This window comes from Macrotis lagotis, chromosome 2 (assembly GCF_037893015.1).
Source record: "Macrotis lagotis isolate mMagLag1 chromosome 2, bilby.v1.9.chrom.fasta, whole genome shotgun sequence".
Lineage (NCBI taxonomy): Eukaryota > Metazoa > Chordata > Mammalia > Peramelemorphia > Peramelidae > Macrotis > Macrotis lagotis.
In genome coordinates, this window is record NC_133659.1 from 337,126,525 (window position 1) to 337,142,729 (window position 16,205).

Consider the following 16,205-nt stretch of genomic DNA (forward strand, 5'->3'; position numbering starts at 1 on the left):
TGCCTATTACTCCCTTCCAGGATGAACTGAAGTCTTCTCTCTTTCAAGGAGCCTTTCCTAGCAGTGTCTTGTACTGTATCTCATCTTTTGTCAGTGTTTTGCCTCAAGTTCCAAGTTTCTTTCCTACAAGTTCAGTCCCTCCTCACCCCAGCCCCCTCAAGGGCAGGAATTATCTGCCTTCCCAATATCTCATACTTTGTCTAGGTGGTTGCTACCTGGGAGATATTATTGAATTGTCTCCTGAGGAAGTCCTTTCTATTTTTTACAGCATGAACCTCAGTTGCCCATTCCATAAAATGAGGATGTTGTGCACTATGGATCTCACAGTCTCCTCTAGCTCATGGATCATAAAATTTGGGGGTCATGGGGGGGCCTAAGAGACTGGTGAGGCTGGCTCTAGAAGCTGTTGGGGCCCTCCACAGGCTTGCAGGGACAGCTCTTGGGGCCTGTGGAGGCTATGAAGTCCCCTGGGCCTGTGTTGGGAAAACATCGGATCTCCTGCCTCCTGGGAGCCCTCTGAGTCTCCCTCCCTCTGCTTGTTTTGTTTCTGGGCTGATTTGTTTAATACTCTCAGCTAATTACTGCTTTTGCATATTCATGGACCAGCCTGCCCTCCCTCCCCTGGCAGCTGCAGGGACTGAGGAGGAGAGGGGGGGAACGTCTTGGCAGAATCGGAGCCCCATCCCCCCTTTCTGGGAAAAATCTTACCGTTCTATCATCACCAAGTGGTTCCTGAATCAGCCAGGGAAGGGACCTAGCTACTCAATAGATGAGGGGATGTTAGGTGAGGCCGGAGGGCACCACAAGCCCAAGATGCCCTGGTGGGATGGGAAGGGGGCCCTCCCCTGCGGGAGAGACTACTTCAAGGCTCTTTACTGCTGAACATCAGCCAGAGAGCCTCAAGAGATGCATTTCTCAACCTCCGTCTGACCATCCTCTGAGCTTTGGGCCTGTTAGGGACCAGATCAGCCCTGGTGGGGCTGGCTGGGGCAGGATGACCCCTTCCTAGCCCATTGGGATTCTACTGGTCCCCCCCAACTCTCAACCCACCCAGATCATTGCCCCCCCCCGCCCCCGGCTGCTTCTTTTCTCTGATCCCTGACTGAGGGTACTGTATTTACTATGGGGAAGATATAAGGCCCAGACTCAACTTCCACTCTGGTGACTGAAAGCTCTCCTAGATGTAGGGTTCTATCTCCCATCTCTGTGCCTTTGTCTAGACTGCACCCTAACCTGGAATGCCATCTTTTCTCATCTTTGCTGAAGTCTTCCCTCCTTCAAGGAGCCTTTCCTAGCAGATGTTCTATCCATACTGAAAACTCCCTGAGGGCAGAGCAGAGTCTCATTGGCCTCTTTCTTTCTTCCCGCCATCCTCATCCTCCATTCTCGGCTGCTAAGTGGGGATGCTTGTAGGGGAGGGTTGGGAGGGGGGATGAGTCAGGTTGCGCAACTGATTGGAAGGATGGACGCCAGTTTGCCTAGGCCAATGGTCAAGGTGAAGTTCATGGTGACTTGGGTGAAACTTTGTACTTCTGGCCTTTCTACTCTGGAAACCAGGGACCCTGACTTGGCTGTTACTGTTACCTGGGGTGGTATTAGGACAGATAGACCAGAGCCTCCTGGGCACCATTTTTGAGGAAAGACATTGACTGCACCTTAGAGATGTTATGTGAGTGCGCCATCTTCCTGGAGAGGGAATGAAGGACACAGCTACTGTCTTCTAAAGGGTTATTGAGGGAAGAGAGCTTAGCCATCTCTGTTTGGCTAGGAGCAGGGGGAGGGGGTCTATATGGCAGAAAGGCAGATTGAGGCCCTAGGGCAGGAGAGTCTTGCGGACCATATACTATGAACAGGAAGGACTTCCTCTGAAGGTAGTGAGTCTCCTGCCACTGGAGCTCTGCAAACAGAGGCTGGGGATTTTTGGTTTGGCAGGGGAGTGGACTTGATGTCTCCAAGGACCCTATTGACTCTGAAATTAGTGATTTTCCTGCTAGGCCCCTTGGATGAGAGGTGGTCCTGGCAGGAAGGGGTTTGGAACTTGGTGTGATGAGGCAGGAGACAAGGGGGGAAACTGAGTCCTGCTGGCTCTTGGTCTGGGCAAGTCCTGGTGAGTCACTTCCTAAGAGCTGCTGAGTAGGCTTTCCGAGCCCTCAGAGGTATTGGATTTTATCGTCATCTGAGTTCTTCCTCGGCTTGCCGGGAGCCAGATTTGGGAACCCTCTTGTTGTGGTACCAGGGCTGCCTTCCTCAGTAGTGCCAGACTGGGCTGGGGAGAGATAGAAGTGGTGCCCACTATCCCCTGGCAGGGTCCCACCCCACCCCCTTTTCTGGAGGAGCAGCTGGAATGGGGCTGTGTCTTCCCCCCATCTCGCACCCGAGGCTGACGGCTCTGTGAAGGCGGGGCCGCTTGGCAGCGGGGTTGACTGGCTGCTGAGAACTCGAGCTGAATGAAATATTCCGTTTGTTTGTTTCGCGCCCTGATGGGGACCATCTGCGGTGTGAGTTGGGGGAAAGGGGGGGGGTCCGGATCTTCTGTTGGAGGGAGACAGGCCTCAGTTTGGGGAAGCTTAGGTTTTCTTGGGGCCTGGTTCTTCCTGCATGTTGCACCATTTTTGTTTGCTCTGGGACAGGGGCAGAATGGGCAAATCCCTGGGCCTCAGGGCCCAGACCTCTAGGAAACAGAGGACTTGGTATGACCTCATTTGGGCAATGCTCAGCCCAGGCAGGGACCTGGTGTGTGTCTATGCTAGGGAGAAAGGTTCTTGGGAAGAAAGAAACTGAAGGGGGGATATTGTTATCCCCATTTTACAGATGGCAAAGATGAGGCTCACAGCTTAAGTGACCTTTCCTGCTAGTACGCCTCCAACATGGGTGGAATTCAAACTCTGGGTCCAGCTCTGTATCCACTGCCCCATCTAAGTCATGTAACTACTCGAGTCTCAGTTCCCTGTTCCATAAAAGGATGGGGTTGGGTCAGATGACCTCCAGGGTCCCCTGCAACTTCAAAGCTCAGAAACTGACCATTGTGTGAACCCCAACAACCCTGAGCAGCCAAGAACCTACTGAGGTGGGAGATGTTTGGCAGGCACCATCTTGATTTGAGAGCCTTCTGCACAAATGTGCTCAATGAAGCCAAAGGGAGAATGGGGAGAAGGAAGAGGGGCTAGGAGGAAGATGAGCCCCAGAAAGATGGGGCCCAGGATGGGCAGGAGTCAAACAGGGCTGTGGCCCAGAACCAAGGGAAGGGGGTGGCCAGAGGCCCATGGGGTCCCAGCAGTCTTTGGAGATAAAGGAAAGGGAGAAGAAAGGAAATGGGGCAGCCGAGCCGCCAGTCGAGCCGAGCTGCCGGGGTTTGGCCCTTGGGAGGTCACCAGAATGTCTTCAGCATAGGGAGAGGCGGGCACAGAAATCTGAGAGGAGCCAGAGGCTGGGGCCTGACACTGAGGGGGAGGCGAGGAAGCAGAAGCGACTTTTCCACAAGTTTAGCCATGAAGAGACACAGAAAAGACGAAAGGCAGGGCGAACGGCAGGGTCGAATACAAGCTTTTTTTAGCAGTGAAATCAGAGCCAAGTATTTCTGCCTCCTCTCCATGGCCTGTTATCATCCCAGCCGCCCCCAGCCATCATCCTAACCCTTCTTTGATCCTCCCCCTTTCCCCAATATAGCTAAAAACAGCAAAACCCGCTCTGTTGTCCTTGGCTGTTGTCAACAACCCGCTCTCCCACGGCAACCTGGTGGCTGCCATGATTCCTCTGGGCTGAGCCTGACTTCTCTCTGGCTTTCTCCCTTCCGGCTGCTTCCCAAGGCTTGACACCCCCAGCTGGTTGAGGAGCTGCTCAGGCCCTTCATGACCCGCTATGGACAGCTCTCCCCCTCTTCCACCTCCTGGATTTGACTCTCTGGACTTGTTTGTATGGTCAGAATTTCATCGCTGAGCTTCTCCTCCCAGCTCCCCAGTGGGAGGTTCTGAGGCCGTGGGAGCCTGAGGACTTTTTTTTTCTACTTTCTTTGGAATTCGCTCCCATTCCACCTCCAAATTGAAGGGAAGGGTCGCTATTTTTTTTGGTCATCTGCCTTGAGGCCCATGTCCCCTTCTTAGACTTTCCAGAGTAGATTTCGGATCTTACCTCTCATGGGTCTGGATTTCCTATTTTTGCCCTGATCTCAGGTTTCTTCTTTGGGGACCCTCCAAGCCCTGAGCCGATGACTGGGACCATCCCCTCAATCTCTGGGATGAGAGCTGCTTTCCCAGGACCTCAGGATCCCATATGGTGAAGGGAAGTTCTCCTTGGTCACTTAGTCTGGTGATCTCCCCATTTGCTCCAGAAGGTGGGTGGAGGTGTGAGTTTTGGACAGATGGATAAATGGACAGACAGACCAGGCTGCCTGTGGCCTGGGAGGGGCCGAGAGCTGAGCCCACATCTTTGTCAGACCCTATATCTTTGTCAGACCGCATTTGCTGGGAAATGAGGCATAATCATGTCTGTGGTTTGGACAACTCCATTGGCCTGAAAAGAGGGGGCAGGGGATGGGACTAAAGTCCATTCCTGTGTTTGGGAGGCCTGGCAGAATGCTGTCCTCTCATGATCCCCATAGACTGGCCCCTTTGATGATGTGCCCATCTATGGGTGAGCTTGGGTTTGCCAGGGCAAGCAGCATATTAGCTGAGCTGGGTTGATCATGATGAGGCCAGAGCAGGAACTGAAGATAAACTCAGCATCCAAGAACTCTCTGGGACTTTCCAGGACCTTCTAGGACCCAGGAAAGTTAGGAATGAATGTGAAACTCAGAGGTACTAGGCAAACTGGGTGATGGAAGTAGGGGCAAGGGGAGTGGGCATTGAAAATGTCGATGAGGAAGCTGCTGGAGAGATAGGAACTGATCTCCCTTTGGAGGCCAACTCCGACTGGGTGACACCCTATCCCAGCCCACCCTTAGTAACCAGGCTCCAGCTACAGCTGCTACTGCTTCTCCACCCCCAAAAGTCTCTCAGACATTTTTGGGAGGGGGTGTTGCTTGGGAACAGCTGCTGCCCCCACTCATGCCAGCCCCCTGGGCAGCTTCCAGCAACAGCCATAGCAAAGATGAGAGCTGGCACCTTTTTGGGCAAAGGGAAGGAATGAGCCAGGCAAGGAGGAGGGAGCTGGCTTCCTGCCTATATGGGAGGAGACCTTCTCCCCTCTGGTCTGGACTTTTGCCTCCAAACTATCCCCTGGTCCTCTGACCTGCCCTCCCTCTACCTCTCCTTAACCCAAAAGATTCCTACAGGGTTACTATGGGTATCCTTCAATAAGCCTTCTAGAGACAGTTTCCCATAGTTCTAGAGACCTTGCCTGCCTTCTTTAGAACTTAATCCATGAGGATTTGAAGGCATGGAAGATAGCTAGCTAAAGAACAGGAGACTCAGTGAAGTTATGTGAAGGACTGTCCCAGGGAAAAAGGGTTCAGCCCATTCTGCTTGGCCTGGGAGTACAAAACTAACAAAAAGGAGGGAAGTCACAGAGAAACTGCTTCAGGCTCAAGGTTATGAGGAACTTGACCTCTCCAATGAGAATGCACTGTCTTGGGTGGTGGTGAGCTCTCTGTTCAAGGAAGTAGTGAGCTCTCTATCTAGGGAGGTAGTGATCTTTCCATTCAGGGAGGTCTTCACTCACAAGTTGGTTGATAATCTGATGATGATGATCTTACTGAAGAGATCTGATCAGGTGTGGTTTGAATGGACTCATTGGTCTCTGTGAAATGCCATGATTCTTCTTAGAGTGAGAGTATGTGTGAGACTATCAAGGGGGAATGAACCACATACTTTAAGAGACTAAATCAGGAAGCTTAGGTTCAAATCATGGCTCTTATTATCTGAATGGCACTTGTAAAATGAGGGGGTAGGGTGAGGGTTCCCAACTCTGCCATTCTGTGTTTCCATTAAGGACAGTCCCAATATGTCAGTCCATCGCCACAGGCTGATGGTGACACCTGTTGATGATTTGGGTAGCCGCAGCCCAGCTCTATTAGCCATTGCACATTCTCCCACTATACATACAGGTTTCCTTGCGCTCTGAGAATGGGAGTACGACTTTCTAGGAGCTCTAGGTATTAAATCTAGGATCCAACATACCTCTGGTTTGGACTGAGGTTTGGAAAATAAGCAGTGGAATCACTTGGAGTGCTGAGTTTTTAAGTATTCATAGATGGCAAGACCCCCACCCACCCAGCTTCATCCTGACCATTTCGCTTCTGGCCACCAGTGACACAGTTTTCAATTATTTAGGAAGCTATCAGACCAGATCTGGGTCATTCTGGGAAGTCCAGGGTGCCTTTCACTGAGGGTGGATGGGCCCGAACCTCAGCAGTCAAGAAATTGGTTAATGGCCCCCAGCTGCCATGTTAGAACAGCATCTGGAACCTGCCACTATTGATTCTCTCTCTCTCTCTCTCTCTCCCTTTGGTCTTATAGATAATTGCCAAGCTCAGCAGGAGTCAGACCCAGCCCAAGACAGCGGCTCAGGACGGTGTCATGTGGGACAGGCTGTAAGTGAGATGTTTTGACTAAGGGGGGGAGAGTTGTGGGCCTGATGACAGGACAAGGGCCTCTTAGTCTGGGAGCCCTAGACATTATCTTTGGGCAGGGGAGGAAAGTGCCAGAATATTGGGGGGACAGCTCCAAGGACTCTGGTTGGAACCCGAGCTCTAATGCTTTCAGTGTGACATTGAACAACTTCTCTCTCTCTCTCTCTCTCTCTCTCTCTCTCTTGGACTCAGTTTCCTCAACTATAAAAGGAGTGTTTGGTTCAAGATGGTTTTTAGGATCAGGAATTTGAGAGCTGGAAGGAACCTCAGATGCCAGCTGATATTCTAGCCCTCTCATATTACACATGAGTAAACTGAGGCCTGGGGAAGACTGAACCTCAATTCCTGACTTACTCAAGGTCATGCAGGTGTAGTAAACATCAGAAAATATCTCCAAATCATTCATCCTAAATTTAGGGTCCTATGTTCCTCCTGCAGAGCATGGCCAACTTGGGAGGCTTAGTAAGGGGAATGGGGGAAGTTCATTTTGGCTTAGGCAGGAATGGATTTGGAAGGAAATGATATTTATTGAAAAGTGCTTCCTAGAGTACAGGACAGCTGGGAGTGCCATAGTGTTCAGAGCACCAGGCCTAGAATCAAGAAGACTCATCTTGCTGAGTTCAAATCTGGCCTCCAATGCTTACTGACTGTGTGACCCTGGGCAAGTCACTTCCCTCTGCCTCACTTTCCTAATCTATAAAATGAGCTAGAGAAGGAAATGGCAAACCATTCCAATATCTTTGCCAAGAAAATCCAAAATGGGGTCACAAAGAGTTGGACACAACTGAAATGACTGAACAACAAATGTGTCCAGTACAATGCTGAATGTTTGAAGATCCAAAGGAAAAAAATCAAAGGGGTCTCTGCTCTAAAAGAGCTAATGAGGGGAAGCAGTCCATAGAGGAGGGTCAGCTGCAGGGTAAGTGGAAAGGCCCTAGCATCCTCAGAGCAAACCTGGAAGGCCTATGGTAAAGTTCAAGTACCTTGTTGATGCTTAGGGGCCCAGAGGGCACAGCAGCAGAGGAGATGGAAAGTCCCAGTGGTTCACCAACTTGCCAGAAAAACTAGTTGGTAGAGTTGGGTGGGTGGTGACGAGAGAGAGAGAGAGAGAGAGAGAGAGAGAGAGAGAATATCTTCTGGGGGCTCTGCCTGCATCCAGGTAGACCACTAGAAGGTGAAGCTCAAGTGGGCTCAGAGATGACTGCAGAGGTGTAGGGGGGGTCAGACCACCAACCTTAGGGATCAAAATACATTTATCCCCCTCTCCTTATAGAAAGGGCCAGGGTCAGCCAAGTAGTCTGAGTTCAAACCCTGACTCTGCTACTACGCTGGCCTCAGTTTCTTCCTCTGTAAAGTGGGGTCATATTCTAAGTCAATCATTTCTCCCCTCTTAATCTCAGTTTCCTCAGCTAAAATGGGGATTTTAATATTGGCGCTATTGCTCTCCCGTGCTAACATCTTCAAGTTTCATGTGATGGGTGTGTGTCTCACCTAATAGGATTATCACGATGAAGATTCCTGGGTTGGTGTGGACTGTACAAGCTGCCAGTTCTGGTCTGACCTGGGTTCCTGGGGCCTCCCAAGCGCTGCTCTGTGTCCCCAGCTGTTCTGCCTCTGGTCCCTGGCTGTGCTATTTTTTTTTTTTGCAAGGCAAATGGGGTTAAGTGGCTTGCCCAAGGCCACACAGCTAGGTAATTATAAAGTGTGTGAGGTCAGATTTGAACCCAGGTACTCCTGACTCCAGGGCCGGTGCTCTAACCTCCGTGCCACCCAGCTGCCCCCTAAATTTTTTTTAAAAATATATTTCCATGTTAGTCATGTTGTGAAAGAAAACATAAAAAAAATTAAGAAAAATAAAGTAAAAAAATATGCTTCAGTCTATATTCAGAAACCATCAGGTCCTTCTCTACGGATGGATGATCATAAGTCCTTCAGTACTGTTTTGACTGACTGTATTGCTGAGAGTCATTCCCAGCTGATCATCTCGCAATATTATTGCTACTTTGTACATAGTACAAGTCACTTTGTATCAGCGCATATAACTCTTTCTAGGCTTTTCTGAAAACATCCTGCTCACCATTTCTTTTAGCACAAGGATATTCCATCACAATCCCCTATCACAATTTGTTCAACCATTCCTCAATTAATGGGCATTTTTTCGATTTCTAATTCCTTGCCTCTAGAAAAGAACTGCTATAAAACTTTTTGAACATATAGATTCTTTTCCGTTTTGTTTTTTTTTATCTCTTTTTGGATACAGACCTAGCAGTGGTATTGCTGGTTCAAAGGGCATACACGATTTTATAGCCCTGTGGGCAGAATTCCAAATTGCTCTGCAGAATGGCTGCATCAGTTCACAACTCCACCAACAGTGCATTAATGTCTCATTTTCCCCACATTTCCAACATTTATCATTCTCCTTTTCTGTCCTATTATCCAATTTAAGAGTTATAAGATTGTGCTTCAGAATTGTTTTAATTAGTATTTCTACAATCAATAGTGACTTAGAGCATTTTTAATGTGGCCATAGATGAATTTGATTACTACATCTGAAAATTATTCATATCTTTTGATCATTTATCAATTGAATGGCTTAGTTTTTAAATATTTTTTTATCTTATTTGTTTTTCCAACTTCATACAATGCTAGTTTTTACCAGTCATTTTTTTGTAAGATTTTGAAATTTATAATTTTTCTGCCTCTCTCCCCACCCCCTCTCCCCTGACAGAAAGGAATCGATATAAGCTCTATATTTAATCATGCTAAACATAGATCGATATTGAACATGATGTGGGAGAAGAATCAAAGCCAAATGGAAGAAAACGTTAGAGAGAAAAAAAATGGCATAATACATAAGACAACCTTTAAAAGTTGAAGACAATAAACTTTGGTCTTCATTTAAATTCCACAGTTCCTTCTCTAGATATGGATAGTATTTTCCATCACAATCTTTTAAAATTGTCTTTGATTATTGTACTGCTGAAGTGAACAGGTCCTTCATGGTTGATGATAACCCCATGTTGTTGTTAATGTATATAATGTTCTTATGGTTCTGTTCATCTCACTCAGCATGAGTCCATGCAAGTCTTTTCAGGTTTTTCTGAAAATCCTGCCTCATGATTTCTTATAGAACAGTAGTGTTCCATCACATACATATGCCATAATTTGTTTAGAAATGGTTCTTATTTTTAAAAATTTGACTCTGTTCTCTATGTGCTTGAGAAATGAGACCTTTATCAGAGAAACATGCCTCAAAATTTTCAGTTATAATTGCTAACTGTATTTCCCTCCATTGTTTCCCCCTTTTTTTCTCTCTTCTCACCCTGTCCCTCCTCAAAAATGGTTTACTTCTGACTACACTTCCACAATTTGTTCTCTCTTCTATTACCCTTCCCCCCATTTCTCTGATTCCCCCTTCCCCCCTACTTTTCTGTAGGGTAAGATAGATTTTATACCTACTTGAGTGTCTATTATTATTTCGTCTTTGAGCCAATTCTTTTTTTACTTGTAAGATTTCTTTTATTTTTTTATTATTTATTTACTTTGAGTTTTGCAATTTTCCCTCAATCTTACTTCCCTCCCCCCACCTCCTCAGAGAAAGCAATTTGTCAGTCTTTACTGTGTTTCCATGTTGTACATTGATCCAGCTTGAGTGTGATGAGAGAGAAATCAGATCCTTAAGAAAGAAACCAAAAGTATAAGAAATAACAAGATCAGATAATAAGATATCTGGGTTTTTTCCTAAATTAAAGGGGATAGTCCTTGAACTTTGTTCAAACTCCATGGTTCTTTATCTGGATACAGATGGTATTGTCCATTGGAGAGAGCCCCAAATTGTCCCTGATTGTTGCACTGATGGAATGAGCGAGTCCATCAAGGTTGATCATCGCCCCCATGTTGCTGTTAGGGTGGACAGTGTTTTTCTGGTTCTTCTCATCTCATTCAGCATCAGTTCATGCAAATCCCTCCAGGCTTCCCTGAATTTCTGTCCTCCTGGTTTCTAATAGAACAACAGTGTTCCATGACATACATATACCACAGTTTGCTAAGCTGTTCCCCAATTGAAGGACATTTACTTGATTTCCAATTCTTTGCCACCACAAACAGGGCTGCTATGAATATTGTTGTACAAGTGATGTTTTTACCCTTTTTCATATTGTCTTCAGGGTATAGACCCAGTAGTGGTATTGCTGGATCAAAGGGGATGCATATTTTTGTTGCCCTGTGGGTGTAGTTCCAAATTTCTCTCCAGAAAGGTTGGATGAGTTCACAGCTTTAAGCCAATTCTGATGAGAGTAAGATTCACTCACTCCTCCTCACTTCCTCTCTCTTCTTCTCCACTGTAAAAACTTTTTCTTGCCTCTTTTATATAAGATAATTTGCCCCATTCTATCTTTCTCTTTTCTTTTTTCCCAGTGAATCTCACCTCTTAATTTTATTTCTTTTGTTATCCCCTCATATTCCACTCATACATATATGAGTGCATATGTTATATGGATGTGTGTGTTTGTATATGTGTGTTCCTTCCAACTATCCTAATAATGAGAAAGTTCTTATGAGTTACAAGTATCATCTTCCCGAGTAGGAATGTAAATAGTTTAATCTTATTGAGTCTCTTCTGATTTCTCTTTCCTGCTCATCTTTTTATGCTTCTTTGAATCTTGTATTTGAAATTCAAATTTTCTATTCAACTCTGCTTAAAAGTCTTCTATTTCATTGAATGTCCATTCTTTTCCCCCTGAAGGATTGTACTCATTATATAGGTGGCTCTTGGTTGTAATCCTACTTCTTTGCCCTCCAGAATATTATATTCCAAAACCTCTGTAGAAACTTAAATTTTGTGTTATTCTGACTATAGTTCCATGATACTTGAATTATATTTTCTGTTGCATTATTTTCTCCTTGATCTGGGAACACTGGAATTTGATTATAATTTTCCTGGGACTTTTCATTTGGGAATCTCTTTCAGGAGGTGATTGGTGGATTCTTTTTTTTAAGGTTTTCACAAGGCAAATGGGGTTAAATGGATTGCCCAAGGCCACATGGCTAGTAAATTATTAAGTGTTTGAGACTGGATTTGAACTCAGGTACTCCTGATTCCAGGGCTGGTGCTCTATCCACTGCACCACCTAGCTACCCTATTGGTGGATTCTTTCAGTTTCTATTTTACCCTGTGGCTTTGGAGCATCAGAATAGGTTTCCTTGATAATTCTTTTTTTTTTCCAAGGCAAATGGGGTTAAATGGCTTGCCCAAGGCCACACAGCTAGGTAATTATTGTCTGAGCTCATTTGAACTCAGGTACTCCTGACTCTGGGGCTGGTGCTCTATCCACTGCACCACCTAGCTGCCCCCTTGATAATTCTTGAAAGGTGATGTCTATGCTCTTTTTCTGATCATGAATTTTAGGCAGTCCAGTAATTTTAAAATTTTCCCTCCTGGATTGATTTTCCAGGCCAGTTATTTTTCCATTGAGATATTTCACATTGACTTCTATTTTTTCATTCTTTTGGTTTTGTTTTATTGTTTCTTGATTTCTTTTTTTTTTTTTAGGTTTTTGCAAGGCAAATGGGGTTAAGTGGCTTGCCCAAGGCCACAGAGCTAGGTAATTATTAAGTGTCTGAGACCAGATTTGAACCCAGGTCCTCCTGACTCCAGGGCTGGTGCTTTATCCACTATGCCACCTAGCTGCCCCTTGTTTCTTAATTTCTTACAGTCATTCAATTCCATTTGCTCAATTCTAATTTGTAAGGGATTATGTTCTTCATTACCTCCATTTGGTCAATTCTGCTTTTTAAGGTGTTCTCTTCATTGGGTTTTTTTTGTTACCTCTTTTAAAGCATTTGGTCTACTTTGTCTTTAAGATAGTCTTATAATATTCGCTATAGAATAATAATTTGATAATATATTAATATTAGATATAGAAAAATAATAAATGTATTTAAGTTATTTTTTGTGTCTCCTTTACCAAACTGTTGCCTTGTTTTTCATGATTTTCTTCCATCACTCTCATTTCTCTTCCCATCTGTTCCTCTACCTCCTGTGCTTGATTTTCAGAATCCTTTTTGAGCTCTTCCACGGCCTGAGACCAATTCCTAATTTCCTTGTAGGTTTTGGATGTGCGCTATCCTTTGTGCTATCCTTTTGAGTTATGTGTTTGATCTTCTCGGTCACCATGATCACTTTCTATGGTCAAAATGTTTTCATGTGGTTTGCTCATTTCCCGGCCTACTATTTGACCTTTTAACTCTTCATTAAAATGCAACTACTTCCAGGGTAGAGGGTGCCCTGATCCAACCTTCAAGGCTTTTGTCCTGCTGTTTTCAGAGATACTTCTAGGGACCTGCAAGTTTTTAGTTCTTCCAAGGGTGTATGATATAAGCCTGTTCTTCTTACTTGTGTGTCACCACAAACATTCTTTTCTTCCTTCCAACTATGGGGAGGATTCTCACTCTCCTGAGGCCACAAGTTCTCGTGTGCTAGTGCTCCTTACCCTGGGACTGCCATCCAGGATTGGCAACACAGATCCAAATGTGGGCAGAGCAACAGAGTCCTGCCTTGCTGTTGGCAAAGAGACTCCTGTAATCTTCTGACCAGTTGTTTGACACCCCACCCCCCTTACCTTCTGTGGATTGAGAACTCTGGAAACAGCAGCAGCTACTGCTACTGCTGCTACTACTGCTTCAGTGGTTCCCTAGACCTGCTCCTGGATTGTTGAGGCTAGGGCTGGGGATGGGCTGTCCCACCCTGTGCTAGACTCTGCTCTACTCTCACCCAGATGTGACAGACCTTTCCTATTGACCTTCTATGTAGTCATTGACTGGAAAATTATATCACCGTGTCCTTTTGTGGGTTCGACTGCTCCAGGAATTGTTTTATGGCCTCATTTAAAAATGTTTGGAGAGATTTGGGGGAGAGCTCAGGTGAGTTCCCAGCCTTTCTCTGCCATTTTGACTCTGCCTTCCCTTTCTAAATTGAAATTTCCCATCTGGAGGCAAGGCAGAGAAGATAGACTGAGATTGAAAAGTCTGGTTGGCTTTCCTAGAAGAGGTGAGGGGGATCTGTTTGAGAAGCAACTGGGGGAAGGAGGAGCCTCAGAAGCAATGCTGAGTCTGGAATGAATTTTTCCGGAGTTACAGCGGGAAGGAGTCTGGGCAGACAGTCAGAGCTGCCTTCACGGAAACTCACCTCCTGCCCCTTGCCAGGAAGGACGGACTTCGAAGGAAGCCCCAAACCATGAGCATGAAGGGGCTCCCCGGGGAGGCTTGCAAAACAGGAAACGCTTGAAGCCCATTCCAGGAAAGCCTGGCTGGCCCTGGCAGTGAGATGGCCAGCCATAGCGGCAAAGCAGGGGGGGCCTCAGACTTCCCAGCAGGGGCCGGAGTCACCTCTCCTACCTAGGGGAGCAGGCCTGAGAAGGAGGGGGCTTCTGTGAGTATACCCCAAGACTCTTCTGCTGCCATTATGAGCCACATCCATTGACATGGGAAGTGAGCTGATCAGAATGGTATAAACTAGGCAGTTGCAGGTAGGCTTCCCTGAACTCTGAACTTTGATTCAAGGTTGGGGGTGGTCAGGACCAAAAGATGAACTCCCATCTGGGCTCTGGAGCTGGAAGGGACCTTAAAGAGGAGTGAGGTACTCACAGAAATGATGCAAGAGGAGCTTCAAGACTCCTTAAGTTGTTCCCAGGGAGTCTTTCCCTACATTCAAATGAATGTTTCTCCCCGGCTGAACCGGAAGAGCTCGGGGGCTCACCTCCCAAACGGTGACCCCAAGGCCACCCTCTTCCAGTGATGCCTCTTCATTTTCATCTTATTGGATGGAGGCAGAGAGAAATAGCCCAGAGATGTGTGATTGGCTTGCCCCCAGGAATGATCTGAGTATTGTTATTACTAACATTGTGGACATGGTGGTTATTCCCATTTGTTCTGCATTCCCTGGTCTTCCTGTGCCTCCAGTGAGGACTCAATGACTGCTGTCCAGAATGGGGTGCACAATCTGTTGAGTCAATTGCTTGGAAGTATCTAGACTCTGGTATCATCTTGTCCCCCCATCTCCTAATGTTATTTGGGGGAGGAGTCTGTGCTCCCATACAGGGGCAGGGGGATGTGGGGTTTTTTTCTTGTTATATCTATGTTCTGTAGTGTGGCTGACCCATTGCGTGTCTGTGTCTCATTGTATGACTGGCCTGTTGTGTGGCTGTGTCTGTGTCTCATTGTGTATCTGTGTCTCATTATGTGACTAGCCCATTGGGCATCTTGTTATGTGTCCCTGGAACTCAAGTTCCTCTCATGCTTTCCACACAGTGACCCTATGAGAATATATTATCCTCAGTCTATAGGTAAAGAAAGTGAGGCAAAGAGGAGGCAGTGACTTACTCAGGGTCACATAGTGAGTCATTTCTCCCATCTCCCACCATTTTCCCACAAAGGGCTGGCCAGGCTCACAGGGGACACAGGCCCATCTTCACAAGAGAGTTCAGCTCTCAGGGCCATAGAGGGAGGGTGAGAGTGGCACACAGCCTGCCTGGATCCCTGAGCCCCAGGTGACCAGCCCCACTGAGGGCGGTCCAAGTCCCTGGCTTTCCCTGCCCCCCGCCCAGCTGGCCTCAGCCCTGACCGATTAGATCAGCAAGGCCTAGCCGGCCTCATCCCGAGAACATTCCGATCATTCCCCCATCAGCACCGGAGCGGAGCGGAGCCAGGCTGAGGGAGGGCCTGAGGGAGGGCCAGGCGCTGAGGAACTTTCCTCCCTCGCAGCCCCTCCCGCCCTCAGCCAGCCCCACACAGTGGCTGGGAAGTCCTCGGAGTGCCAGCAGGAAGGTGGGCTTCTGTCTCGGGCAGCAGTGGGCAGGACAGGACGTAGGTGAGAGGCGAAATTGGCTTTGGGAAGGCACTGGGGCTGGGCCTGGCTTCTGGGGCAAGACCCACTCTTCCCTGGGGCCTCTACATTCTTTCAGCTCCTGGTAGAGGCGACCCCCCCCCCTTTTACCTCCCTCTCCACCAATAGTCAAAGCAGTAAAGGAGAGTCAAGCACCTGACAGCCCCTGGAGACTGGCCCAGGGAGACTGAAATGGGCCAGGAAGGAAGGTGAGGAAGGAGGGTGGGCCCAGGAGGAGCCTGGTGGAAAGGACCTGGGTCTGCTGGATTGGGAAGATGGACATCCCTCCCTCCCCTCCAGGCAGGCCCTGTTCCTTCTGTCCAGACCTGGGGGAGGGCTCCCTGGGCCTCTCTCACTGTTTTTTTCCTTGTGTCTCTTGTCTCTGCTTTTCTTCTCTAACTGTCCCCAATCCCTCCCTCAGCCAGAAGCTGGAGCAGGTCCATTTTCCTGCTGTATGACTCAGTTTCTTAAAATGAGAGGACTGGCTTGGATAACCCTAAGATTTGCTGCAACCCTGACACTTAGCCTTCACAGTCCCCAACTCCCCTCTTCTGCCACCCTGGACTCTGGCTCTGGTCTCATAGGAACCTGTGGACAGAGGGCTAAGGTGGAGAAGGGCAGGAAGGAAAGGCCTGGCATGGGGAAGAGGAAAGGGGAGCAGCTGACTAGAGGGTAGAAATTGTGTAGGAGACCTCTCTGAGGGACTGTGAAGGGCCATGAATGACAAACCAAGAGGGCCTGATTGTGTAGGCTGGGGAA

General features: G+C 47.4%; 1 protein-coding gene across 8 annotated transcripts in view; it reads left to right on the top strand.

Annotated features, from left to right (window-relative positions):
• PLXNB2 (plexin B2) overlaps positions 1 to 16,205 on the top strand; it is a 92,861-nt gene that overhangs the window by 40,076 nt on the left and 36,580 nt on the right. For 2 of the 8 annotated variants that reach the window (XM_074227192.1, XM_074227193.1), the window contains one exon: positions 6,453 to 6,526. The exons of 4 other annotated variants lie outside the window; for them this stretch is intronic. In XM_074227192.1, coding sequence (XP_074083293.1) covers positions 6,513 to 6,526 — 14 coding nt within the window. In that variant the 5' untranslated portion in view covers positions 6,453 to 6,512. Of the gene's footprint in view, positions 1 to 2,613; positions 4,331 to 6,452; positions 6,527 to 15,367; positions 15,432 to 16,205 lie in introns of those variants that run through there. 2 more of the 8 variants (XM_074227194.1, XM_074227195.1) reach the window with 2 other exon arrangements.